The 26,075-nt window shown below is 44.1% G+C and overlaps 2 protein-coding genes across 2 annotated transcripts; both read left to right on the forward strand.

Moving 5' to 3' along the window:
* The first annotated feature begins 1,535 nt into the window (after window positions 1-1,535).
* On the forward strand, window positions 1,536-3,548 carry LOC137909614 (sterile alpha motif domain-containing protein 12-like). Its single transcript, XM_068754078.1, has 4 exons — window positions 1,536-1,599; window positions 2,484-2,614; window positions 2,729-2,869; window positions 3,052-3,548. Exons 2-4 carry the CDS (start codon window positions 2,494-2,496, stop codon window positions 3,066-3,068), a joined length of 279 nt encoding a protein of 92 aa, XP_068610179.1. The 5' UTR covers window positions 1,536-1,599; window positions 2,484-2,493; the 3' UTR covers window positions 3,069-3,548.
* Window positions 3,549-12,198: 8,650 nt separating this feature from the next.
* LOC137909695 (exostosin-1-like) lies at window positions 12,199-13,332 on the forward strand. The gene is made up of 2 exons (XM_068754156.1): window positions 12,199-12,483; window positions 12,577-13,332. Exons 1-2 carry the CDS (start codon window positions 12,199-12,201, stop codon window positions 13,330-13,332), a joined length of 1,041 nt encoding a protein of 346 aa, XP_068610257.1.
* Window positions 13,333-26,075: the final 12,743 nt, after the last annotated feature.

Genomic DNA, 26,075 nt, shown 5'->3' on the forward strand with positions numbered 1-26,075 from the left:
GGTGAATCTACAGCAGGAGGTTCTTGAAGTGCGTCTTTTTAATGTCAAGTCTTTTTATATTAAAATCAACCACTACTTGTAAGAGTGCAGGTGGCTCACTTAATTACATTCCACCTGACGGCTAATTTAAGGAGACAGAAAGCGTCTGTTTGGTGAACCGCGGGTGAAAGTGAGAGACTAGAAAGGATTCACTCAGCAAGACAGGAAACAATTTTCTTCCCATGTGTCATCCACAGTTGAGAATGTGCCTCCAACAGAGCATCCGATTGTCTGCATTTCAAAGGGAACCAGTGCATGCGGTCTGAGGACACGCAGAACATGCAGCAGAATATGCAGTCATGTGCACAAGACATATTTGGATTGATACATTTAGGTCAGGAGTCTAATTGTTGATATTTAAACATGTCTGTGCAACACTAGCCCACATTTCCCTGCTATTCTAAGCTTCACTTGTCACTCCTGAAATACAACCCAGTCAATGTTCTGCAGATGAGCTCGCTTGGATTTCCTGTCCTGTAACAGGAAACTGCAATCAGTCAATGTGACAGACACTCAGGCACAGAATGCAAACCAGTTCACCACAATAAGAGCTCGACAGCGAACACAACAATAACTCAAACCCCGAACCCAAACCCCGAACCTTTGGAGATGCAGCAGATGCTGCGTAAACAGCATGAACCTGTCAACACTCCACAATATTCATCACAGAGCTATTTCTAAGCCAATTGTAACATTTTTATCCACCACTAAATGTACTAATATGCAAAGATTTGTTGGACACTAAAGGTTTCCAGCGTCTAATTATGTGAAGACACATGTTTAAAAAGCGCCATTAGATGATGATATGGTCCACAACAGGTGCAGACTGCACACTGGAAGGACAATTTATGTTTGCAGTTTATTTCTAAGCAAACTAGAAAAGCAAAGTAAAGCGATCATGATAACTAACTAACCAGCTAACTAAATAACGTAATAACTAACCTAACTCTCTCACCTTGTCAGCTGTCAATGTGAATAAAAGTCAAACCAATCACTGCTCCGAGTTTGTCACCATTGTCCTTTGATCCTGTCCCTGTGGCTCCGGGGTGTCCTCCGGTCGGTCTGTCAGCTGAAGCAACGAGGCGGTGAAGCATGCAGACGCTTCCCCACCCCCCCTCTCTCTCTCTCTCTCTCTCTAAGATCCCACAGTAAACAGTTCCACAGAGGAGAGAGTAAGCAGACATTTGTGGTAATATACCAACAACATCGTCACGTGACCGTCACTACATTTTGGGGTTTCCCTGCCTGTCCCGTCGCTGGAGGACAGGATGATGATTGGGGTGGAGGACGCTGACTCCACCTGTTGTACTCTGGTGCCCTCTGTCGGTTAAATGACTGAACTACCGGTAGATGGGTTTTAACACATTTTTGATTCGCCAATACGTGTGTTGCCTTTTGGGGATTGGTTTGAAAGTTTTTTCCAATTCTGGGTGATGATTGGTTAGAATTAGTCTAGGGGGCGGGCGTTGGCGAGGAACGTCACCTCCTCCACCTTCGCGGGCTGCGCAGGTACGAACAACAAGGGACACCATTCATTTTATGAAACGGACCCGAGTGGAGGTAAATACGCCATATTTCTCACGTAGCAAAGTTTCGTAAAGTTTTACAGACGTCATTGTGTCGTCGCGACAGCGTTTGCGTTGTTGTTTTGATCCGGTAAAGCCCCTCCCACCCCGGAAGAGCCGCGTGTACTCGACAACACACCTGTTGAAACTAGTTTTACAACAAGGTTTTGTATTTTTTCTCCGCGCGTTATTTTAATTCAACAAAGTAAACACGCCAGAGACACGAAAACAAGCAGATAAGAAGATTAAAACCGAAGGAGTCAAGTTAGTTAGCGGTATAAAAAACAATATCACATTTCTATTTAAAAAAACAGAATGTGAAAGCTTTATAAAATTTATAAGTGGTACAAAAAGCTCATTTTCCACCTTGCTTGTTACTGGATATTACTTGTTGTTGTTGTTGTTTTTACAAGTCCTGGTTCAGCTGTATATATATTCAAGTTATTCCCTTCCAGACATGCTGAAGGTCGGTGTGGGAGTCTGATAGTTTAAGAAACGCTGTCCTCAGGCAGAAACTCATCAATAAGGCTAAGATTTGCTGTAGACACTGAAGGGAAGTCGCCTCCGAGTCGCCGCCGCCTGGTGTAAAAGCCTCCGGCGCAGTATGTCAATTACTCCGCCGGGACTTTGTTACCGGCCCGGCCAATCACACCTCCCTCTTTATTAACACGGGCTATTACATTCCTGTATTTATGACCCAACAAGCCCGCCCGGCCCACTGTAAAGGTCACATCAACAGTGTAGCAACGCTGCCCAGGAGGATACGGCTGGAAGGAAAGCCAAAACGAAACAAAGGCTACTCCTCAGGAAGGGAGAGAGGCTTTTCTGACCAATAATACTGAATATATATATTTCCTTCTTGGGGTGTTGCTGGTGTAGCTTCGGGGCGATGGACCTCCGGAAGCGAGTGTCTCTGTGGTCGGTGGAAGAGGTGCTGGGGTGGCTGCAGGATCAGTATCCCGATCACATGAACATGCTCCAGAAAGGCGTGATTAAACACGCCATATCAGGTAGAAGTCGTGCATTAATTAATCAGCGTGAGCGTTGGAGGAGGAAAAGCCATTTAGCCAAGGTGCCATCGTGCACGTTAATGACGATCGACGCATGTCTCGCCTCCATTCCAGGTCGGGCGCTGCTGAGATTAAAGGATCATCACCTGGAGCTTCTCGGGGTGCTGGCGGAGGAGCAGCAGCAGGAGATGCTGCAGGACCTCCTCCTCCTCAGAGTTCAAGAGGAAATCAACGAACTCAATGACATCTTCTCCGGTGAGAAATGCCAAACGCCTTCATCTCCGTCGTGGAGCCGAGTGCCAACGATTCCAAGCGATGTGTGTGGAGAGGTGGACTAAAAACGTCCACGAGGGAAAAGCAGAAGACCAAAGTGTTGCTTTACTGGTGATTAACATTTTAATGCTCATGAGCAGCGTCTTCTCCTCTTTTCTCTCCAGAGTGTTTTTCTCAGTAACGGAAGCCGCACGTCCAGGAGAAATGCAGCATCCATCCCTTCATCTATCCTTCTGAAGGTGGGAGAAAAGCAGGAGCGATGGAACTAACAAGAGAGGATTTAGAGACAGAAGAATCGATGAAGAATGAAGAGTTAGAGAAACCCATTTCCTGTGAGAAATCTGACCCGGGCAGATGGATGAGATTAGTTTTTGGTTTTTTTTTTGGTCTGTGTCTCTTTCTGATACCTGCTGTCCATTAGTCTCCGTCTTTGTTTCCCTTCTCCGTAGTGAGTTTTCATCCCATCTGTGCATATTTTTAGCAATGCGAGATGGCGCTGTCCGTCTGTCCGTCTGTCCACCTCTACGGGCCCCAGACTGAAATATAGTTACAGCACCATCGGAGGGTTGCGATGACATTTTAATCCGCAGAGGATTCATCCTGACTTTTAATGGGCGTGGCATCTACATGGCTTGCTAGCATTACGTTAGCTCCATCATCAAATTGGATATATAAATTCTGTTGAATGTTAGCATTAAAATGGCTGCTTTGGTAGCACAATCTGCCTGCTGGGTTTCTTTTTTTTTTCTTCTTCTTCGGACTTCAGCTGTTCTCCAGTCTGATCATCAGTCACTTGTCATTTTTGTGCTTCAACAGCAGCGTGTTCCTGCTCAGTGTGATAGATCGGAGCGAAGGATAACAGATTCTTAAAAAGCCATACGAAGCTATAAACATATATTTATTGCCACACAGAATTCAGGATGTGTTGATTTCAATAATACACTTTTAGCTTCAACAGCATTTAATATTGTATAAATAGAGATGTTCCTCCTGCTACTTCTATGTCAGATGTTTTTATATCCACTGGAGTTACAAATGAAGCTCTCGCAGCATAGAGGATGAGTTTGGAAGGAACTTTTTGCAGTGAAATATCTGGATACCTAAAAGTATGTGATTCTAAACATGCACCCAAACCCTTTTTCATGCAGGACGAGCCAATAGGAAAAGAAGCGCGGCTGGAAACTTAAATCAGGTGTGAGATTGAATCTGAGCGCCTGCATCTTTGCGATTAGACACGTTTCCTGAATACCAACCTCCACATGTTGACCTTTTCTCTCTGTCTCTGGACCAGAGTGTGTGTGTGTCTGAGTGTGACTAATACCCCGGGAGATAGCGTGACGTTTGATTTGATGGGGCGTGGCTGGGGAAGCGCTTAGTCAGCACAAATATAAATCCACCACTCACTGACCCCCGGAGAAATGAAACTCAGACACTAAGTAGACAAATGCAAATCATCCTCCGGCAGTAAAACACGACCAGGGCTGCTTGTGTTGCTCTAACGCGACCTAAATGAGTTTGGGAAACGAGGCCTGACACACATTTGCCTAATTTGAACCAGATTCATATTTTTGTTCCATATGCCAAATTAAATGAAAAGTACTTTCCAGACCTGGTCCTTCGGAAGAAGATTCATTACAATCTACAAGAAACTCAGTTTAAACTATTTAAAACAGCAGCTACACACAAAAAAAATCACAACAGAGGCGCCCACTTACTTTAGCACCTATGGCCAATAAATGGCAAATAAAATATAAGATTTATTTGCTTGTATGTTGTTTTTTTGGTCACAGCTTGCAGATTCTTACATAAAAAAATGCATCCATCTATCCATCCAACAACATATGAGCTATGTCATCCCTTCTACAAAATGATGGCTCCTCCCATGTGGTCATGTTCTGGCGGTGTCCTGGCCTTATCTCTGATGCTGAGCCTCGCCACCTTTCTTACAAAGCTTTTTCCATCTGCGTTTATTGCGAGCATATTTCTTTTAACCACAGGCGAGGGTCCGAACCAGCAGATCGACTGAGGCATTCCGGCTCAGCTCCACCTTCACCACCTGTTGACTCAGGACAATGAATAGCCTATACGTATAAGGACCAGTCACACCTTTTCAAACTAAAAAGCTACGATGATCTCTTTTACCGATCGTGTTTTCTTTCAAACAGACATTGAGATAAATCCATACAAAAGCACATCCATCATGTGACTGGTTTGTTTTCTGCCATCCTTTCATCCGACCAGGCCTGCAGGCGTAACGACTATCAGGCGTTTTCAGGAGAGCCTTTCTATCCCGTCCCCCCCCTGTTATTTATTTGTGGTCACTACCGGGGAACGAAAGATCGATCCATTGTGAAAGAAAAATGTATTAGTGTCAGGCCAAGAGGAGGAGCGCGGTTCAATCCGAGTTCAGAGGGGATGTGAAAGTTGAGGAGACGGTGCCAGGGATCTTCTGCTCACTTTGCTGCATTGCATTTTGCCTTGAAACACTTTTGGTATAGCAAAAGTAACACCATCAACTCTACTTGTGACTCCCCGGGAGCATAGAATTGTCACACCCATAATGCTGGGCCGGAGTGAGACTGTGACGCCATTGGCTTCTACCAAAGTTTATACAATATAGCAGCAAAATACAAAGTGTACACACATGTTTTATTTCTGAACCATACTACTAAAACATTGGAACATCAGACTAAAATAGCAATGACGGTTCGCAAGGATGGAAGGAAAATGAGTACGCATGGCCTAAATAATGCAGCAAACGACACGTGTAGCAGCATAGATGCTAATATTTTGAAAAGACCAGATGGCCGTCGTCACGATAAGTCCATCAGAAAACAACAGCATATACCTGAGCATCAAATTCACTGTGTGCGTTTCTGAATGCACTGAACAATAAGTCTGTGCACATGTTCACGTATCGGGAAGAGCGCGCTTAAAACTGCTGGTGCATGCAAGTAATTTGCAATAAGATTGGAAGCATCACTACCAAGCACCCAAACACCACACCTACAAAAAAAACCCCATCCCACCCAGCAGCCAGAAAACATGCTGTAATCTGAACTGTGATAAGACATTATTAGATTAGGAGGCGGCAGCAGCACATTAAAAGTCTTAAAAACCAGCAAGCCTACAACTTTAATTTTTTTTCAACTGTAATCCAAAATATCTGATTAAATTTTTATTTCCCAATAATATTCAAACTTTAATTTTGCCAAGGATCTTTTTAGCCAATATGCTTTGGCTAAAAAAAAGGGCAAAAGGCTATCGGCAGGCTGACGGGATGCATGCGCGTCTTGTACGTACAGTAATGGATGAAAATTGTTGGTTTCATCACAGCGGCACATCTGAAGCTTGATTTCAGATGATTCTCTGTGCGTCCTCTGTATAATTGCTTTTCTGAGGCGTATTGTTGGTTTGGGGTTTGATGGCTGCATCTGGTGAGAGAGAGAGAGAGAGAGAGAGAGAGTGATGGTAGAGCCACATGGAAGCTTCTGCTGAGGTTATTAACAGAAGACACCTGTTCACAACAGGCGCTTTTAGAAGAGGACAAACTGAGGATAAAGGTGTGTGTGGGTGTGTGTGTGCGTGTGTGTGTGTGTGTGCGTGCGCATTTGCAATCTTTATGACAGTCTGCAAGCAAAACACACCCATTAGTCCAGACAAATGAGTGACACAGGAAGCAGTGGAATGAGGTGGCAAACCTCCAACTAAAGCCAAATACAACACAGGTACTTTATTAGCAGGAAGTGGGGGAAATGAGTTTTGTCAACAAATGGCCCCGTCTATTTCCCCTCACATCTATGGACTCATGACAGATGATTTATCGTCTCAGTATTGGAGGCAATGGATTGTAAAAAAGGAAACTGCACTGATGGGCTCCCGCTGCATTTAAGTCTCTCCATCATAAGAGCTCAAAGGTTTCACTGAGCGTGCATCAGTTTCGGGCGAAGCTTCCGATCATTGGAACTATTTGTATAAAACATGAGCCGTCCCGTCAAAATTGCACATGACGGAGCTATTCATCTGCTAAACTGTGATTTACTCAGATGATTTGCATGCCGGAAATATAAGTGCATGGCAAAAGAGGAAACAGCAGGAGCGTCGCTTAAAGGTAAAAGAAGACACATTGAAGGATATCATGGGTGTGGAGGGGGAGATCGAACGATGCAAATATGGGCAGTATTAGAATATAATCTTCATTGTGTAAAATCCATTTCAAAACTGAAAATCAAAGCGTGTGCATTTGCACTAAATGCGTGCAGCGTGCGCGGCGTGTCCCGGTCCAAACATAACAGTACAGGACAGGCTGTTCCGTAATTCCCATGGGAAGCAGAATGAAAAGCATCACAAGGACAAAGTGAAATACAATACTGTACACACGTTTTCTTATTATGAACAATCGGACAGGAAAGGAAAATAAATCTGCACACGAATAAATATCCAAACAGAAGCAGACATCGACTGATAAGGAGGGAAGGGAGGAGGGAAGAAAAAAAATATTAAAGTTACATTCTGGGAATGTAACAGACCCGCCTTTACATCATCTCCACCGTTTTATCTAAAGACCTTCTGCAGTGGGACTGAGAAATTGAATCCCCACGGGGGGGGGGGGGGGTCATCTCTTTAGCCTATTATATATATCATCTCAGTCTAGTGGTCAAATAGAATTCCCCTTTATTTGAAAGAGACGTGCAAGAACTCTAGTCTGTGGTGAGCTGAGAATGGACCGGCGCTTCTGCATATATCACATCTATCTATTCTATATCATCTATATCAGCTTCTCTATGATCTATAAATGTTTGGGTTTCCTGTCAAACCCCATTTCTTTGGGTCCTCCAGGAACAAACGCTGCCTGCTGTTCCACCATGTTTAGATGGGGGGGGAGCTTTATCTGTTCTACTGCTCGAGGAGTGTGATATGGATAATAATTGCAGCCCCACTTATTTGTTGTTAACCACCAGATGGTTGAAAATGTGGGACCTGATTTGGAGCTTCTGAAGAGAGCAGGACAAGATAATAGCAGCTGGTGTGTGTGTGTGTGTGTGTGTGTGTGTGTGAAAATACAACCTAATTTGACTCACAGCAAACAATTCCAGGTTACGCCACCACCGGTGTTATCGGTGGCGGCGGCCGATGACTCTGCTGAGACTGATGGCATGGAAGTTGATGAGTTGGGGGGAGACTGGGCGGGTGGCGAGGAGGTGGGGGTGGGGGTGGGGGGGGGGGACGTACATTACAGCATGAATGAACTGCAGGTGCAGAGAGATTCATTTCTAAAGCGATGGCAGCACGTTATTGGACAAGCAGGAAATTACAGGAAACGCCAGGATGGTATGAGATATAATCTATTGTCCAAGTGTGTGCACCAAAAGTTATAATAATAAATGAATTGACTACTGTATATGGTAAGAGTTGGATATTAAATATTTCTGTTTATTAAAAAACAAAAAAGTCGGCTGCTTGCTCTGTTCTTATGACATTTTCGTTGCCGGTGATAAATATAGCAGATTACCATCCTCATGCTTTATCGAGGGCAGATGTCAGTACTTCACGATCAGCTACAACACACTATGAAATGTGTGTAGGTGGTGGAGCGACTCTGCTGGATGGAGGAGCGCCGCGCGACCAGAGATCAGAGACACAGCATGCTAAAAACTTAAAAGGCGTTTTTGCACTGCGTGGAGAAGATGATAGAATTAGACATCATTGCTGCGAGGAGCGCTTTGAGATAAAGATGCAAATACAGCATCACTAGAATCGGGTTTCTAGTAGTGGAGCTCAGGATTACTGAAAACACGAGACAACTGGACAGAGTTTAATGTCAGCAACGCAACAAGGACATTTTCCATTATGGAAGTAAAATTAGAATATTCAAAATCCCATGCTGGGAAAGGGGATTTACCAAAATATGAATTTTAAGAAGACATGCCGGGACACCATGTAATGTAGTAAAAATCCAGTGTGTGATATAACTTGAATAAAAATCCATTTTTCAGCCATGTATTGCTCGATAAAGAGAGGAGATAGATTTTTACCAGCAGGCAATTGAACCATTCCATAAGCTCCGAGACTGATGGTGAAACTGAGGAAGTGGAGGAGCTGAAGCGATGGGCTGAGACTGGAAACAAATCAAGGTTGTCTCTCTCGCTTCCGCTCTGCCACCTTTTCAGATTTGTCACTCCCTAATCGACCGTGAAGCCATCAGCGCCGGCCGATCCTTCACCGTTATCACAGCACAGGTAAATGAAAGCCAAACTTCAGATTCCCTGTTGTTCAGAGAGTTTTAGAACGATGTCTGTCTGAGCATCCCTGCGATCCAAAAATCATCCAAAGAGGTTAAAGATGGAGGTTTATTTTTTTTGCTGGATTCTTTTTTTCCTCATCCAATGGCCATCAGATATTTATACCGCGACCATCCTCTGTGACCAGGTCAGTTTTAAACACGTAAAACTTGCAAGAGCAACACGTTTTATAGATTCGTATAGACAATGTTGAATAAGAAAAAATAACAACACAGCAAAGTCAGTTTATATGATTTTAAAGCCTCCACCCCCCGGAAAGAATCAACAGCATCCATAAATAAGACAGTGGATGGTTTGACCCAGTAGTCCAGAATCCAAATCTTTTCTGTCTCTTGTAATCCTGTCAGGATCTTTTACTTGTAATGGAGTATTCTTTTATACTTTATTTCTACTATTATCCAAGTAAAGATATAACCACAAAAAAAAAACATTTGCAAGAAAATATTAAACAAGACAAAGTTAAATCTCAACGCACATCTCTACTCTCCATGGAGGTAATTGTCTGAATCGGATATAAAGAATATAATCTCCATAATCCGAGGTGACATTTTGCACCGTGACACAATTATAATACGGTATAAAAAGATCATCCTCTGAAGCCATGGCAACAAGAGCCACTAGATGGCGCTGTTTGTTTTTACGACCCGATGCGCGTTTTTTAAACTCCCTCACTAATTGATGAGATAATGGCATCGGTTTAAATCACGGGGAAATCATTTTAATCCAGTCGATGTCTTTCCCAACACCAAACGAGGGGAAGGAAATCAAAACGGATTCATTTGGCGGACGATCCGATTAATTAAGAGATTTAATGAGCCGAGCTGTAATTAAAAGTGCAAAGGTTTGCATCATTCTGACGGGCCACGAGGAAATCCACGAAACGTCGTTTGTCACATCAAACGGGAGCATTTCAAATGTTGGTCGAACAAAAGCAGGGAGAAAGATGATTTCATATATAACGCGTCTGATGGAGCAAAAATAAGATTTATGTTCTGATGGGAGAAAGATATGCGTAAATAAAAACAAGTTCACATAATATTGGAGAAACCAAAAGGTCTAAAATGCCTATAATTATATTAATTATATATTATATTTAACTTCTTAAGAGAGATTCCGTTGATATAATTTGGGAATAGGAATGACATCACAGGTATAGTTTAGATGCCAATTTGGAATTTCCCACGTCTAAACACCCAGGACTTCAGTCACCGCTCAACTAATCCACACACACGCGCACGCACACACGCGCGCACACACGCACACACCCACACACGCACACACACACACACACGCAACCTGAGAGATGCTCCCGCACCTCCCGGGAGCCACCTGAAAGCCCCGCGCGCGCACCGACCCCCCCCCCGCGCACGCTGCTGCGCGGTGGCGCAGCCCAGATCCGTCTGCGGGTGGAGACGCGTGAGGAACAACGGAGCTGCTGGAGGCGAACGCTTTGCAGGATGGGGATAACCCGGAGACGCACGGCGTTTATCTGATCAGTCGCCGGAGCGGGGGGCGGGGAGGGGGCGGGGACGGGGACGGGGGGGACCTGCTGCCGGTCGGGAAGACGCGCCTCACAGGATCCTACCGACGCGCGTCTTTTTCGGATCAGGTGCGCCGTCCGTTTCTAAACTTACCTGGGATGAGGATTTCTACTTATTTTTAGTGCTTTAATGGGAATGCGGATTTAAAGCCCAAACTTCTGACGGTCTCCTCTCTTTTAAGGGGGGGTGTGTGACGGCCGCAGATCAGAGATGAGCGCGCCGAACGCGTCAGTTCATTCTGGGGGGACGCTGTCGACGTTATCGCGGCTGATCGAGTGTCAGTCACCCCGTGGTCCCTGAAAGTTAGGGACTGCATGCGGGACGGGGTGGAGGATGAAGGCAAGCTCCTCTTCACTCCGGACGCAGAGCTCAGTGCACCGCTTCTGTCCTGGACGTGGTTTCAAGTTAATCCATCAATCGGTTGGATTGATCGATTTGTGATTGGTGTTGTTAGGGAGGTAGGAAGATGGGTATCCAAAACTGTGGAGTTCTGCTCGGGCTGGAGGGGAGAGAAACGGATATCCCGATCCCTTCCTGGGACCACAGGTGTTCCATGTAAACAGGTAAGGGGTTCGAGGATAGCGCTCGGATTATGGATTCATTTGGCAAGAGAAAAAAAAAACTTTACGAAGACCAAAACTGTCTGGAAGATGATAACAGTATATGCATTTAATATGACTGAGGTTAAATAAATGGCATGTATTCCATATCATCAATCAATTAATCCATGCTGGATTGTTCCTGCGTTTTAATCCGCTTGATATTGAAGCTAAAGGTCTTTTTTTTTTTAAATAGATCTCCAGCTGCTGATTTTTAATTCCGCATTTTAACAGGTAAAAGGATAAAAAATATTCACAATAATTCTGGGAGACTGTAAATGTTAGAAAATTCATAAGTGAGGTATACTCACAATTAGCAATTTTTACAAATGGAATTTTCGTTTGTAAATTATTAACATTTTAATTATTACATCAGTATATATATATTTATGTTTTTCACATAGCTTTAAAAAAAAAGTTTTTTTTGAACTGAAAAGGAACGAGAAGCATTTTTATGCGTTAATCTGAATATAGAGTTATTCTCTTCTAAAGTTCTGCTCAACAAATTCTGAGCGTTTCTTGATAACTTCATTTAATCATTCATTTAAATTTCTCTCATCTTTTAGCGACTCCAAATCCCAAAATGCCCAGCTGTGGATAGAGAGGTGCCCTCTGGGTCGAGCTGCTCTACCTCCTTGCACCTCCTCTCCTTCATAGCTCCCTTTTCTCTTTTACTTTGTCACCCCTTTAACCCTTTGTCCTCCCTTTACCTTTTCCCCTCCTTCTCAAACGCCCCGCTCCCCGCTCATTTTCCTCGCACCCACGTCAGTGTCTGCTCTTCACCCCTATACCCAGACACCTCCCTGCTGCCCTCGCTCCTGCCCTTCTGCCACCCACCACATCCTCCTCTTCCTCCCCCCACAGCACACATGCAGGCCAAGAAGCGGTACCTGCTTGTGTCTGTGGGGGCCGGTCTTCTCTTCCTCGTCTACCTGTGGGGTCTGGAAATCGGGGAGTTCCAGCAGCAGCACTACCAGTACCGCCAGTTTCCCCAGTACCCCCAATACCACCAGCAGGATTACCAGTACTACCACCAGAGCCAGGAGGTGTACCAGCCCCAACCCCTGCCCCAGAGAAGCCCGTCCAGACCACCCAGGCACTGGCCAGAGCCGACGCAGCCGCTAGAGCCGTACCTGGAGGGGGGAGAGCAAGAGGTAGACCACCAAACGGACACATTTACTGTGAATGCATGCCTGTAATTATTCTGCTTTCGGGTAATCGGCCCCGTTTCTTGCCCGTGGCCCCAGGCGGATACCCCCCAGCTCCATCACCAGCACACCTCGCCTCGAGAGCGACGCGCGATCCGTGACAACATCTACAAGAACAAACGCTGCCGCATGGAAACGTGCTTTGACTTCGCTCGCTGCCAGTCGGGCTTCAGGGTTTACATCTACCCTCCTCAGAGAGGGGAGGAGATCTCAGAGACCTACCAGAAGATCCTATCGTCCATCAGAGAGTCTCGCTTCCACACCACGGACCCGTCCAAGGCCTGCCTGTTTATTCTGGCTGTGGACACGTTGGACAGGGACCAGCTTTCAGCCCAGTATGTCAAGAACGTCAGGCTCCGCATCCATAACCTGCCAACCTGGAACGACGGCAGGAACCACCTCATATTCAACCTGTATTCCGGCACCTGGCCGGACTACACGGAGGATCTGGGCTTTGAGGTGGGACAGGCCATGCTGGCAAAGGCCAGCGCAGACATGGCCAACTTCAGATCCAACTTTGACATCTCCATCCCTCTGTTCTCCAAGGATCACCTGCTAAAAGGAGGGGGGGTAGGTTATCTGACACTCAACGACGCACCGCCCTCCAGGAAATACCTGCTCGTTTTCAAAGGGAAGCGGTACCTAACTGGCATCGGTTCTGAGACGAGGAACGCGCTACATCACATCCACAACGGGGAAGATATTGTTCTTCTGACCACATGCAAGCACGGCAAAGACTGGGAGAAACACAAGGACTCGCGCTGCAACACAGATAATGAAGAATACTCAAAGTAAGACTCGCTTTTTTGATCCACTCTGCTTTTGGCTGGGTTTTCATTTCAGTTTTTAAAAAGAGCTCTGTCGCTTCGCAGGTCTATAAATGGAGAGGATCTATTAGAGACCTGGTTCGGCTCACATTCGCAGCCTCTGCTGGTCTTTTTTTGTCGCTACGTAATCGGGTGTCTGTGAATTTGTCATCCTGCGAAAAGGCCTGGATTTTGGCAGACATCAACATTGCAGTCTAATCTGGCGATCCTCGGTTATTTGCATTTGCTAGTTATTATATATTATATATTACTGCAGTGTGTTTGAGGATCATTACCCCACAGGTGTTTGCTGTGTTTATGTTCATGGATGTTACTGATGAAATTGATCACAATCATGGTTTGTGCTGCGTTAGGCTGACAGGGACTCGCTGCTCTGCTCGAATCTCCTCGTCTTTTATTGGATGGAAGGAGCTTCCATGCTTTCAAATGAGCATTTCACAATTGTCAGGGGAGTTCAGCTCCACTGTTGGACCCCTGGGACAAAATAATACAAAACCGTGTGTCTTTGCTGCAGAGTGCGCGCGAAAGAAGCGCATCAGCACGAAAGCGGCAAACTTTTGTCAGTTGGCCGATTGATGGCGAGAAAAATGAGGAGCATTTAAGGGGAGAGCTGAAGAGGAACCATTCATTGCACGCGGAGTCAAATGGGAATAATATTCTCAAATCATCTGGCGTTTTCCTAGCTGTTAGCCTCAGAGTCGTCTCATTAGACACCCGAAGAAGAAGAAGGAAACCCCCAACGGATCTAGGATCCTCCTGGGTGCTGCCAAAGAGCAGGGAAGTCTTACAGATAGAACCCGCGTTGCAGCATCAATCTGATGAAGCCCTTGTGTGAGTCCATCTGATCAGTACCTACATTTAATCTAATTTAAACAAATTCCTACTTGATGCAGATTCTGAGCAATCAGAGGAGTTTATACCTTAAAAGAAAGCCCCGCCCATCATTTCCACCTCCGCTTCATCATGCAGTTTTTGAACTGTGGAAGAACCGCTCAAATTAACTCAGTGTAATTAATTCCTCCTGATGACTGTCAGTTGACAGATTTAGCTTAGCATCTCTGCTTTTTTTTTAATTCTCAAGGCATTAATCTTATATTTAATGAGGACGATAAATTCCTTGGATGCTGTTGGCTGAGTGTTTTCTCGCACGGTGTGTTGCTCGCTAGGAGGAGAAAGGAAAAGAAGCTGTTGTCTCCATCAGACTAATGGACGGTGGTGTATTTCTGTAGAGGATGACGTTCACTGGTGCATTTTCATATTTGTATTTGCTCCTTTGGGTCCTAACAAGATGCTGACATTTTCAATGCAGACTCAATTCGCCAATAAGCAAGTTTGTGAGATAAAACAGCAAACAAGGATTTTTAATTAAGTAATTATATTTATTGTGATAAATGAAATGTGATAATTGGTTTGTCAGAATTCGGTGCTTAGACTCTTCAGGGAGATCAAAGAGTGTTCGTCCTGAGCAGCAGCAAGATACATATCCCTCCCTGTAAATTTAGACTAGTGGCGGCGGCGGCTGATGACGCTGTGAATCTGCGTAACGGCCGTATATTAGGATATTTCATTTTCTACACAAGTCTGTCGCCGTTCATGTCGATGCGACATTATAGCAACGGCAGCGGCACTTCTTTTTAACTGCACATTCAGAATGTTGAGTACTAAAAATGTTTTCTATGCCCCAATGAATGTCATTAAAATGATATTTTTAGATCTTTATAGCATCTTTTGTAGCGAATAAAGACAAAATCCTTTTTTCATTTCAACATACAAAGCAACAAAACACAGAGGCTGATAATAGATAGAGTACATTAATGAACAGAAGGTGCTTTAGCGGCTACTTCACTAAATACATTCATGCATTCGCTGTCTGGCACTGGCTTATTCTTCGAGAGCTACTGAGTGTTCCTCTCATTCGTTTTCATCCATCGTTCCTTCTCTGAAGGTTGCAGTGCTCATCGGCACGACCGAAGCCGCGCCAGATGGTTACCAATCCACAAACGCTCATTTGTTCAGTTTCTGATCTAATTACAAACGGCTTCCAATGCTGAGCAGGTAAAAGTTGATGCTTAGATGCGTACACAAATACACACATTTGGCATTGATAATGTAGTATAAGTATACAGCAGTCCAAAATGTAAATATAATCAAGTTTCCATTTATTTCCATTCCTTATGTAGAAAACGATCTGACGACAGGAATGAACCAGTTTGATGGTTTGGTGAGAGAACAAAAGTTTTTCCTGCGGGTTTCCTCCTGTTAAAGGAGCTTAAGATCCTTAAGATACAAAGCGGTTCACCGTCTTGCTGCTGCCTGCTCTGGTGCGTCCGGCGTCCGGCGTCGCACAGCACGCCGCGTCGATACAGACATCGCCAGGTTCAGTCGAGGGGGGAGATCCTACGCAGCGCAAAGCTCCCTGATGGGAACAGAGACCGCCGAGGATCTGGAAGCCCCAGGCGGTCGATAATTGCCCTCCAATTGAATTAAGATGTGAATCAAGGAGGCAGATAGAGATCTCACCTCCCACTGAGTGGAGCTGGATTGAACTCTTTAAAAAAAAATATATCTTTTTTTACTGTACAACACAGATAGTCGGCTTTGCCAATTAAACTTCGCTGTCTCAAGTGTCTCTCCAAAGAATGTTTGATACCTGCGGCTGAGGGCTCCAGTCGCTGAAACGCAGATACAAATGCTTAATTCAGATTATTGTCACGTCGAAGACGGAGAAACCGGAGAAAACCCACCTGGACAAACTCTGCACAGTTCGGATTTGAATCCGGTACCTCCTTGCCGTTAGGTGATAGAGCTAACCACTACACCACCGTGCCACACACAATGGCGTCAAGGATGTTTCTATATAGACATCTCTCTTCTTCATGGTTTCCTCTTTGCTCATCATCCTCGCCTCCTTTTTCCCCATAAGGACCCCTGGTGCTGCTTTCGGGTCCTTTCTTTCCTTCCATGCTTCAACTCATCAAAGTCCTGGAGGTATTTTAAAAAATTCGCCAAGGCAGCGTGCGACTTGGATATGTATTCATGAAGACAGATGAGGCGTGTAAAGTCGTCTCGTGTCATAAACACACAAGATAAGATACAGGAGCATCCGCGGCCCCCCGACTGCAGATCATGTTTACATGAATCCAACGCACTTCACTGTAAAAAAAGTTGTTTTTTTTATTGTGTAGCATAAAGGGACTGCAACTCGCACTTTGTTGTGTTGTGCACCGCTATTCTTTGAGTGAGCAATCCAAGATCGTGAGCGATGCGCGAGTTTAGCTTGACTTAAGTAAAACACCCCCTAGTGGTCAGTCTAGAAGGCGCAGTCCTTTGACCATTAACCAACAACACCTTTGAAAGATGGGGATGGATGTTTTTAAATTCGCGACATTACTCTGTCATCACTTAACAAAAGTGTTTCCGTCGCTAATGGTTTCATAAGGGAAAGTAAATATGTTGAATCCATTAGTTTTAAAGTGCTTTTTCCATTTAGCAGTTGGAATTTGACGCGTCCCAGTGTGCACAAAACTACTCAGAAGGAAGCACAGCTGCTGTCACATCTGTGAGTGTGTGGCAGCTGCAGAATTCAATATGTATGATGTGAGAAAAGGACCTGACAGTATTAATTAGCATGTCAGCTGTGGTTATGTGGGTGCACTGTGCTGCTGTTGTGTGGAAGAGTGAGTGTAGTGTGTGTGTGTGTGTGTGTGTGTGAGCTCTTTGATTTTTTTTTTAAGTTATTTCTCCCAGGCCTTGTTGTGAGATGTTCTTTTAAAGCACATCAGACGTCATTGTCCTCTTTCCGTGTTGCTGCTTATCTCTCTCCCTCCCCCCATATTCTCCTCTTTGCCGTCATCTCCCTCCCTCTCCTCCTTATCCTCCCCTCCTCTTTCCACGCTCTTATTCTGTCCGTCTTTCCCTTATCTGCACGCGTCCTCATTCTCCTCCCCACTCCTGTCTTTCATCCTCTCTTCCCCTCTCTGAGCTCTACCATGGAAAAGTATTTTCTGCTGTCTTGGTGCATCTTCAACGCAAGTCATGACAAAGAGCAGCACGAGGAATAATAGCACAAAGAGCAAGGCGAATAAAGGAATTTAAAAAAACTTTGCGCGTTTGATTTAACAAACCAAAGTCCTGGGGGGGGGGGCGTGCTGCCCTTGTTGGGCCCGAGGTGACAGCTCTTCCCTTTGGTGGAGATTTTATGCATGCCAGATCCACCAGCACCTATTGAAACACAATACAAGAGATAACTCCAAGTAAACAAGGACTGACAAGTTAATTAAACAGGCTCCATTTATTTAAACCTCATGTTGCAGGTTTTTTTTGACAGTTTTTGTTGTTAAAATATTTTATTTTTTTGTGTGGAGAGAGACAAGTGATAGGGTTTTGCCTTTCCATGTTTTTGTGGTTTTGTAAAAATTAAGCATAATGTTCCATTTGAAAGCATATAATGGATCAGTGGCTCCAGCAATTCTCAATCTTGGCCCTTAATTTGGGGGTCATCAGAGTCATGGCTGCCCTGCTGAAAGGATTTAAAGGGATTTCAACATTTCAGCTGCCGAAAGTATTGAGCCAGCTTTGTGTTTCTAGTTTTCTGGAAGGCTTTCAGGCTTTCATACCAGAACCATGCCATTTTAAATACTTCACTGGGTCACTTCCTTTTTAGTTTAATTCTGCTGTCTCTTATTTGAGAATTTTATGTCTAGCTCATATTTCTGTCCAAACAGCTTATTTTCAATTGATTCAAGACACTGAAAATCTCCATCCCCTCCTTTTTGCATAAAGTTAACGGTGGTCCTTGATGAGTGTCTGATCCATCGACAGAAGATGACTAAACAAAAAGCTTATTATCTCATAAGCAAAGCTGCTGCATTGCCCACATTTTTGTCCTTGATGACAAAAAAAGCTCACGTATAGATGTGTGCACACACGCACACACGCACACACACACACGCAGGTAATGTGGGACATGCCTAATTAAAAAAATGGGCCTATAAAGCAGAGGAATCCAAGTGTCACAGTGGGACATTAGCCCACTGCAGAAATATACAGTGTGTTCACAAATACACACAACGCCCCCCCCCCCCCCCCCCCCCCACCAGAGCAAGGAGATTGTTTAATAGTTTCAGTATCGCCACCATAAGCTTTTCTCGCGCCATAACTCTGTCAGCGGGGATTTACAGCTCATTGGCTCTCATTATGAAAATGTGATATTGCACTTGAATCCCCTCCAGCTATTCTTGGCCCGTAGACCTCAGCAGCGCCGCGCTTTATGGACGGAGGGAAACACAGCTGTCAGCCTCCTGCAGGTCCAGAGGAGGTCGGACACGTCCCTCTACCTGCGCTTTAATACACACACTATATGCGGTGGGTTCTGAGCTCCACAAATCCTGTTATGAAGCTCTGAGGGTCAGGAGAGAAAGATTAGACCTGCCTAAAAGGATGAAGTAATGCTACGGAGGTCGAGTTTGGTGAGATGGTGGCAATCTGGGATTTCCTTGTTTCTTCTTCCGAGCACCGTCCACCTGCACGGATCAGCTGATCACATAGTCCCCCATTAACAGTTTGTCATCTTCTCACCCTAAGGGTCCTCAAGGTCATTATTCATTCATGACATGTGAGGATCCTGGGAGTATACAGGAAGATAGATGGCGTGGAAGGCAATGTAGCAGAAAACGCTGTGAAGAGTTAACCTTCCAGTGATCTCAGCCACAGATCACAGATTTATAATCCAGGATATTTCAGCGCGACTCTAATTTTTGTGAACATTTTCAGCCCAAACCAAAGCGAGCTGGGTTTTCTGCCTGCTCCTTGCTCCGTTTAGAGGCGGCCTGTTATTCATTTTATTGACCGTTGACTGTCTGATCATCACCCTGAGCGCCTGGATGAGGGAAAGCAGCGGAGCGGCCCTTTAAAGCATATCTGACAGCGAGAACAAGAGTAAATATGATCAGAATAGAACAGCTCTGATCCGTTCCCCCCCCCCCCCCCCCCCGGGCAGATCGAGCTGGGCAGCTGCTGCTTAGTTATATACCCACCAGTCTGCTCCTCCTGCTTGACCCTGTCTGCTCCTCCTGTTGCTCCTGTCTGCTCCTTTCGTTGGCTGCTGCCTGTTCCTCCCGCTTGCTCTACCCATCTGCTCCTCCTGCCTGCTCCCACTGTCTATTCCTCCTGCCTGTTCCTCCTGCTTGCTTTTTCCTTTTGCTCTCCCTCCCCTTTCCCTGTTTCCTTCCTCCATCTAATTTCCTATTTCCCCTCAGAACTTTTATTGTTTCAATTTCTTTGATTTTCATTTATTTCCTAATTTCCAAAGCCTCCTCTTTTCTCATTTCTCATCCTTTATGTTCCTACATTTTCTTCCTCCTGTTTTTTCTCCACTCCTTTTTTAATTTTCTCTGCTTGTCTGTCACTTCAATCCCTTAACTTTTTAATTATTTCATCCGCTTCCTTTCATCACTCTTTTCTTCCTCCTCTTGTTTCCCCTCATTTCCTTTTCGCTATTATCTCATCTCTCTTCAAATAATTTGCCTCCTGTCCATTCATCATTCCTCTTTTAATTACTTTGTCTCTTCCTCTTTATTCTTTCCTCACCTTATTTCTCTTCTCCTTCACCCTCTTATTTCCTCATTTCCTCTCCTCATCAACTCACATTGGCTTCTGTTCTTTTGATTTTTGTTTCCTTTTGTCCTCCCTTTCCTTTTTATTCCATTGACATTGCTTTCCTGTTCTTCTTTTCTTTTACAGGGCCCATTGCGATGTACACTTTAGAATTTGTAGTTGTAGTAAATGTATACTTTTGACTTACTTTGCGAGGGACTAGGAATTGATTAAAGAGAAATGTGAAATGAACAGAAATGTGAATCACGGTGCAGATGATTTTATTGTGCGATGATAAACAGTTTGATATTTGTTCATCTGCAACAAGATTTATCGTGCGACACGTTTCGGCTGAGCGTGTCTCTGCTCTGTCTCAAAAGTAAAGTATTCCTGTTGGTGGTTGCGATGCAGTGCTAGCAGATCTGACCGTGTTCTTGTAATTGACTTGTGCTATTTTTAATGGAACCATATGTTGTTTCTGCTGACTGTTACACACTCAAACGTATCACACACACACACACACACTCACAATTGTGTTGTTGTTTGACGCCACGTCAAGAATTTCCCTGGATATTTTGTGTCAGACCCTAATTCTCAGATTAAAGTTCTGATTTCCTCTTTGCTGTAATCGGTAACACACAAGAAAATCACATAATGAAATAAAAGGGTTAAAGATGAACAAGACATACTTCCTATGATCTTCTAATTTTAGTTCTGAGCTGCTCTGAGTGTTAGGGTGTTTATGTGTAGGTGTTTAAGTGCAAATGTGTGTGTGCGAGTGCCATCACCACCGTCTCCTGTGAAAGTCATAATGTCTGGGAAAAAAGTGTACCTTTGTAATGTTGTGTTTTCACAGCTCCATGTGTATCCTCTGTCAAACATTATGATATGGCAGAGGATTTCACAGGGAAACTGAATTATTCAGTAACGCACACCAAGCAAACACTTTTAAACTCACCGATTGCAATTTGGGTTCAGCACTGTATCTCAGCATTCAGAAAATCCACTCTGTAAAGTTAGATCTCAGTGCAAAATTAAACACAATAAGCCACGGCACTGTTTAAAAATTCCTCAGTATGTGAAAAAAGAAAAGAACAAACCATTTCTCTAAATCTTCTGCTTCGATTGAATGCGGTATTCCCCAAGGTTCAATTTAAGGCTCCCTTTTATTCTCATTTTTCTCCTTTACTATCTATAAAAATTCAATATCCTACATAACTGTTAAGTTGAATAAACTCAAGTGTACCTACCAGTTATGCCCAGCATTGCTTCTCATTGATTAACCTCGCTTTAAGAGACATTAAGCACTTCAAAAAGTGAATTTTCGTATAACATCTACACTTCTATCCTTAATCAGCAGGCTATTTTTTTGCACCTGATTGAAAAAGTGAGCTACACAACTATAACAATCAGACTGAAGTTGCATTTAAAAGCTATAATTACATTATAATGATAATATAAATATAATTTACAATACCTTATATTAAATTTCTGAAAACTTCACTGGTGCTCCTGAATTGGAGCCATTGGAGGAACTGATCGCACAAACCTGGTTAAAGAACAAGCCAATGTGAATTGTAAAGTGGACTTAGGACTTTGTGACATAATTTCCATGTTTGTGTATGTATTTGAATATTTGCTAAATACCCATTGTGAAAGTGAGCCCCCTTCAACTACCCCTTCAGATGTTAGATGTTTACATCTGCTGTTGTTTGCCTCAGCTCGCTGCCATTTGTCTCCGAGCAGAAAGCATACGCCGAGTCTGCGTGACGGGATGCTGTTCGCGGCTTCCAACCAGGGAGACTGGTGAGAGGCCGTGAGGCTCAGCCAGATGGCACGGAGGCCCAAAACTGAGCTGAAAGCTTCACATGGCTGCAGGCAAGACGGGCGATTCTCTGCAGCATCCGTGGGATGAGAAGGGACTTTTATACATATAGAAGTCATATGAAGAAAATCATGCTCAATTGAACAAGTAGTTTAATATGCAGAAACTAACACTGCTAGCCTCGTTGAGCAGCCGGGTTGCAAATATCAAACGTTTCCGACGCGATCGAAGCACCTCTGATCAATTTACTATTTCATGTCTGCCATTGTGTTTTAATCTGCTTCTCTCCTGCCGCATGAAGAGATTTTGGCGCCAGCTGTGCTTCACATCATGCATTCCCAAATGCCCAAATGTGTTTACATCATCACAATTATCCAGCAGCCTAGCCCAGGCACCGGTGAAAACACCTTCAGGGATTCAGATAGGTTGCTGAGAATCTCTAAAACTCTGCATGGCTTTTTTTTTTTTAACGATTTCTCTGCCATCCCTTCTCTCCTAATATGAGCTATAAGGACACGCTCTGACCCCGTGGTGGTCTCACAGATACTAAAGTTTAGCGGCTTAAACTTGTGATAAATGCTGCAGGGAAAGCAAAGGCGTGAAATGGAGAGTGGAGAGTGCCAGTGTCAGCAGTGGGAACATATTTACATGCACACTGATACAGCACAAACAGCCTTAAGTCTGGTTTGGCTCAGTGTCTGTACTTTTTTTTTACTCTGGATAAATATAGTGGTGCCTTCTGAGCTGTGACCAGCAGACTGCTCACACTGAGAAGCTCTCCCGTAGTTGAAGTGAGCGAGTTATTTTATTTTCCTCGCTGTCAGGAACGAAAATTGCTATTTGTGTTCCACAATCTGAAAGTTACTCGGGCAATTTGGCAGACTAAAAATCCGGCAGATACCCACAAGGATCACCCTTCAAAATGAATAAATCCTACATATCCCATGATGCAACTTTACACGACTGGAAAGCGATGCAGAAAGGATGCAGAAACATGCATGCATATATATTCACACATACATAGTGGATCAGGGTTGCACATACACAGACTAACTACCTCAGTCCAGTCTGTCCAATTATGCATCAGCCTCAGCGACCTTGCCATGGTGCTGCAAAAGGTCGCCGATGGGAGTTAACACACACACACACACACACACACACACACTTGCACTCATTAGTGTCATCCAGACAGTGCGAGGTCAGGACCATCCATCAGGGTTCGTGTAGAGTTTTTGCTTGGCGTCAGAGTAAGGATCGGCCGTCTCAACGCTCGCACCGGTGACTTTTTAAAGACCCCCAGAAGCAAGGAATGTTTACTAATGCCCGAAGAGCGAGAGTAAAAGACACAGACACTCAAAGAAAGAAATCATAATAAGAAAAAACAGGCAAAAAGAGACACTTGAGGAGCCGAAACCAGAGAAAAGCGGTAAATAAATCAAGTCAAGGTTGTGGCCTTCCTGTGTGGAAATGACAGACTGCAGTGTGAAACTTGGGTAGATTAAACTTTGAACAGTTGTGAGGGTTTTCTGTGAAGTATAATACCCAAAAGAGACAGAAAAACTCGAGAGTGCGATTTGCATGATTGTGTGTGTGTGTGTGTGCGTGTGTGAGAATCACCGAGGAGGTGAAAGAAGGTGAAGAGTGATGCATAAAAGGCCTCTCAAGCTGTGAGTTCATGGAAATGGAGACAGCTGTCATTTGCATTTGTAACTGAAGGACAAGAGCAACATTAGCGGAGCGTGAGGGATCACTCTGACACACGCACACACACACACACACACACACTTGGTGTCGCTACACATGTGATCCGCTGGCATTATTCAACACGGAACAATGAAGTGGTAACTCTGGAAGACAAAGTTTAAAAGAAATGAAATGTAACATTTCACACATTATATTTAACACGCTTAAACCCAAATGCAGCCACTTTATGAGCACAGTGTTTTTATGATACCCTTTTATTAAAAGGATCGTTAACCTAAAAAAAATACACAATGATTTAAGTCCATTTGTCATTTTCTTAAAAAAATAAAATAAAATTGCAGGGTAAAAAGTCATGCCATCTATTTATAATTAACCAAATCTTTTATTGGCACATTAAACAAGAACCCATTGTTTCTTTTTATTGGAGTCCTTTTAGTGTATAAGTAAAAGCCACATTTTATTGTTGAACGTGCACAAAGGACATTTTGAAGACGAAGCAACCAGTTACGAGAAAATAATTCGGAAACACGTACAACGTTCCTGTTCTCAGTGAGAACCGCACAAACAGTTCCGTCATAAACATCCGGGAAAGATTGAATTAATGAGAACCGAGGAGCACATTATTCTGTTTAGCTGCCTCCCTTCATCCAAAACACAAGTTCAGAGTTCAGACCAGAGGAAGAAATGCATTAGGAGCAACCGACAGAGAGCAGGAGCGAGTTTAACAACGGGAACGTTCGGAGGGCAGATATCGTATATATTTAATCAGAGCCGCCGCTCAGCGAGGACAAAACATTCATACATTCTATTTCTAATAGGTGGAGATCAGAGGTTTACATTGCTCTGTTCACACTTTAACACCAGTTTGAACAATCCAGTGATCAATAACAGCAAATCGGAGTGTTGGTGGAGTTTGGTAAAGAAACCCACCAACCTTCCGAGCAACAATAGTGGGTCCAGGATCCGGGATCCACAACAGCAGATCCAGCCCGGATCAGAGAGGTAGTGACACACGTTGATGAGGAAGCATGAAGCCTACTGTGTGTGTGTTCCTGAGCGCAGCCTATGTTTACCCTGAAGCTAAATTCCGTATTGTTTTCTCATTTCACCACCTGAGTGCTGCCCCTGCAGGTGACATCAGTTCATGAGGCAGTGGATATTTATATCCCCCGTATTGAAACACCACAGCTACTTTATTTTTTTTACATCATCATCAATGATTTAATCAGATGATAAACATTCACCGCTGCCAATCAAACGCAAAACAACATTTAAACCTTTTTTTTTAATGCTTAGTAAAATACTACAACAAACAGGAAGTGATGTCCACGTGTTGCTCTTGGATACGTGCCTTCCTGAATGCTTGAAGGTCTTTCCAGTTGTTGAAATATTGTTTTTATTTGGACCCGAGTCGAGGACTTTCCGTCTGCATCCCTAAAAGTTTAGCAGCCGAGGCTATTTGAAGCATTCTGGCTTGCTGTTCTATTTGAGCTGCATGCTTTTCACAGCGCGAGGCACCACAGGGATGCTTCATCTGAAGGAAGTCAACCGCTCCAGATACTCTTCAAGGGTTCTCTGACACAAACCTCTTGACTTGATGCAGAAACTCAAACTTGGTTTGGTTTCCACCACTGATTTGCATCCATGTCTTGGTTTCACTTTTCATTTCGCATGGAAAGAATAAAATATTATAATTCCCTGTATGAGAAAAAGGAAGATTTGCGAGCGCCAAGGAGATAAAGGGAAGATGAGGCGCCTCTTTCTGACGTGTCTTGTTCTCGTCTTCAAATACGTCCTCCTCCTGCTCCAGCCTCTATCCTGTAGGCTCCCCATGTTTGGCTTCGGCACTCATTCTTTCTTTCTCTGAAGTTCATTTATTCACTCCTCCTTCCTCCCCTCACTCCATTTGACTCGGCTGTGTCGAGTCTGATACCTAACAGGCTTTCTAAGAGTAGCCTGAAAGCAAAAGCACAACTTTTATGTCCCGAGCTGGAGAAAGAGGCAGAGATGAGAAGGCAGACAAAAGGAGAAGCCGATGCCTTGCGGGAGATTCCGACATTGCCAAGCAACAGAGAGGCAGGAATATCTGAGCGCATCTCACAAAGAAATCCCAGCTGAAACAACAGCTAAAGAAGAGAATAGACATTGTGCGCGTTTGGAGTGAATACCTAACGGTGCAATCTGACTTGTTTTGTCACAAAAAGCGATCATGCATCAATAAATCAATACAATTCTGCTCAATCGTATATTCAAAATTAAAGCTAAAAGGAACTGATGGCGGTTTAAAAACTCCGTGAGGATATCTGACCTTGACTTTCTTCACCTGCCCTCTGCTGACATCACTTCCTGGCTCCTGTATCCCATTTCTTTATTCAGGACTATTATGTGATTGATGTTTTAAAAGCCAGAGCGGCTCTTTGTTTTGCATATATTCATTTTCAGTGATGGGGCACGCGGGTTTGTGTTTCCTACTTGATTTGTATGTAGAGCCCTAATGGACTCTGTGATCTGTGTGTGTGCGTGTGTGTGTGTGCTTGCAAATCTATACGTAGCTGATTTAGAAATGCCGCCAGTAACTAATGCAGCAG

The sequence above is a fragment of the Brachionichthys hirsutus genome, chromosome 20 (assembly GCF_040956055.1).
Source record: "Brachionichthys hirsutus isolate HB-005 chromosome 20, CSIRO-AGI_Bhir_v1, whole genome shotgun sequence".
Classification (NCBI taxonomy): domain Eukaryota; kingdom Metazoa; phylum Chordata; class Actinopteri; order Lophiiformes; family Brachionichthyidae; genus Brachionichthys; species Brachionichthys hirsutus.

Coding starts and splice junctions, on each gene's coding strand:
- LOC137909695 (XM_068754156.1), top strand. CDS start 12,199: ATGCAGGCCAAGAAGCGGTACCTGCTTGTGTCTGTGGGGGCCGGTCTT. Junction 12,484..12,576: donor TGGAGGGGGGAGAGCAAGAG/GTAGACCACCAA, acceptor CCGTGGCCCCAG/GCGGATACCCCCCAGCTCCA.
- LOC137909614 (XM_068754078.1), top strand. CDS start 2,494: ATGGACCTCCGGAAGCGAGTGTCTCTGTGGTCGGTGGAAGAGGTGCTG. Junction 2,615..2,728: donor GATTAAACACGCCATATCAG/GTAGAAGTCGTG, acceptor CCTCCATTCCAG/GTCGGGCGCTGCTGAGATTA.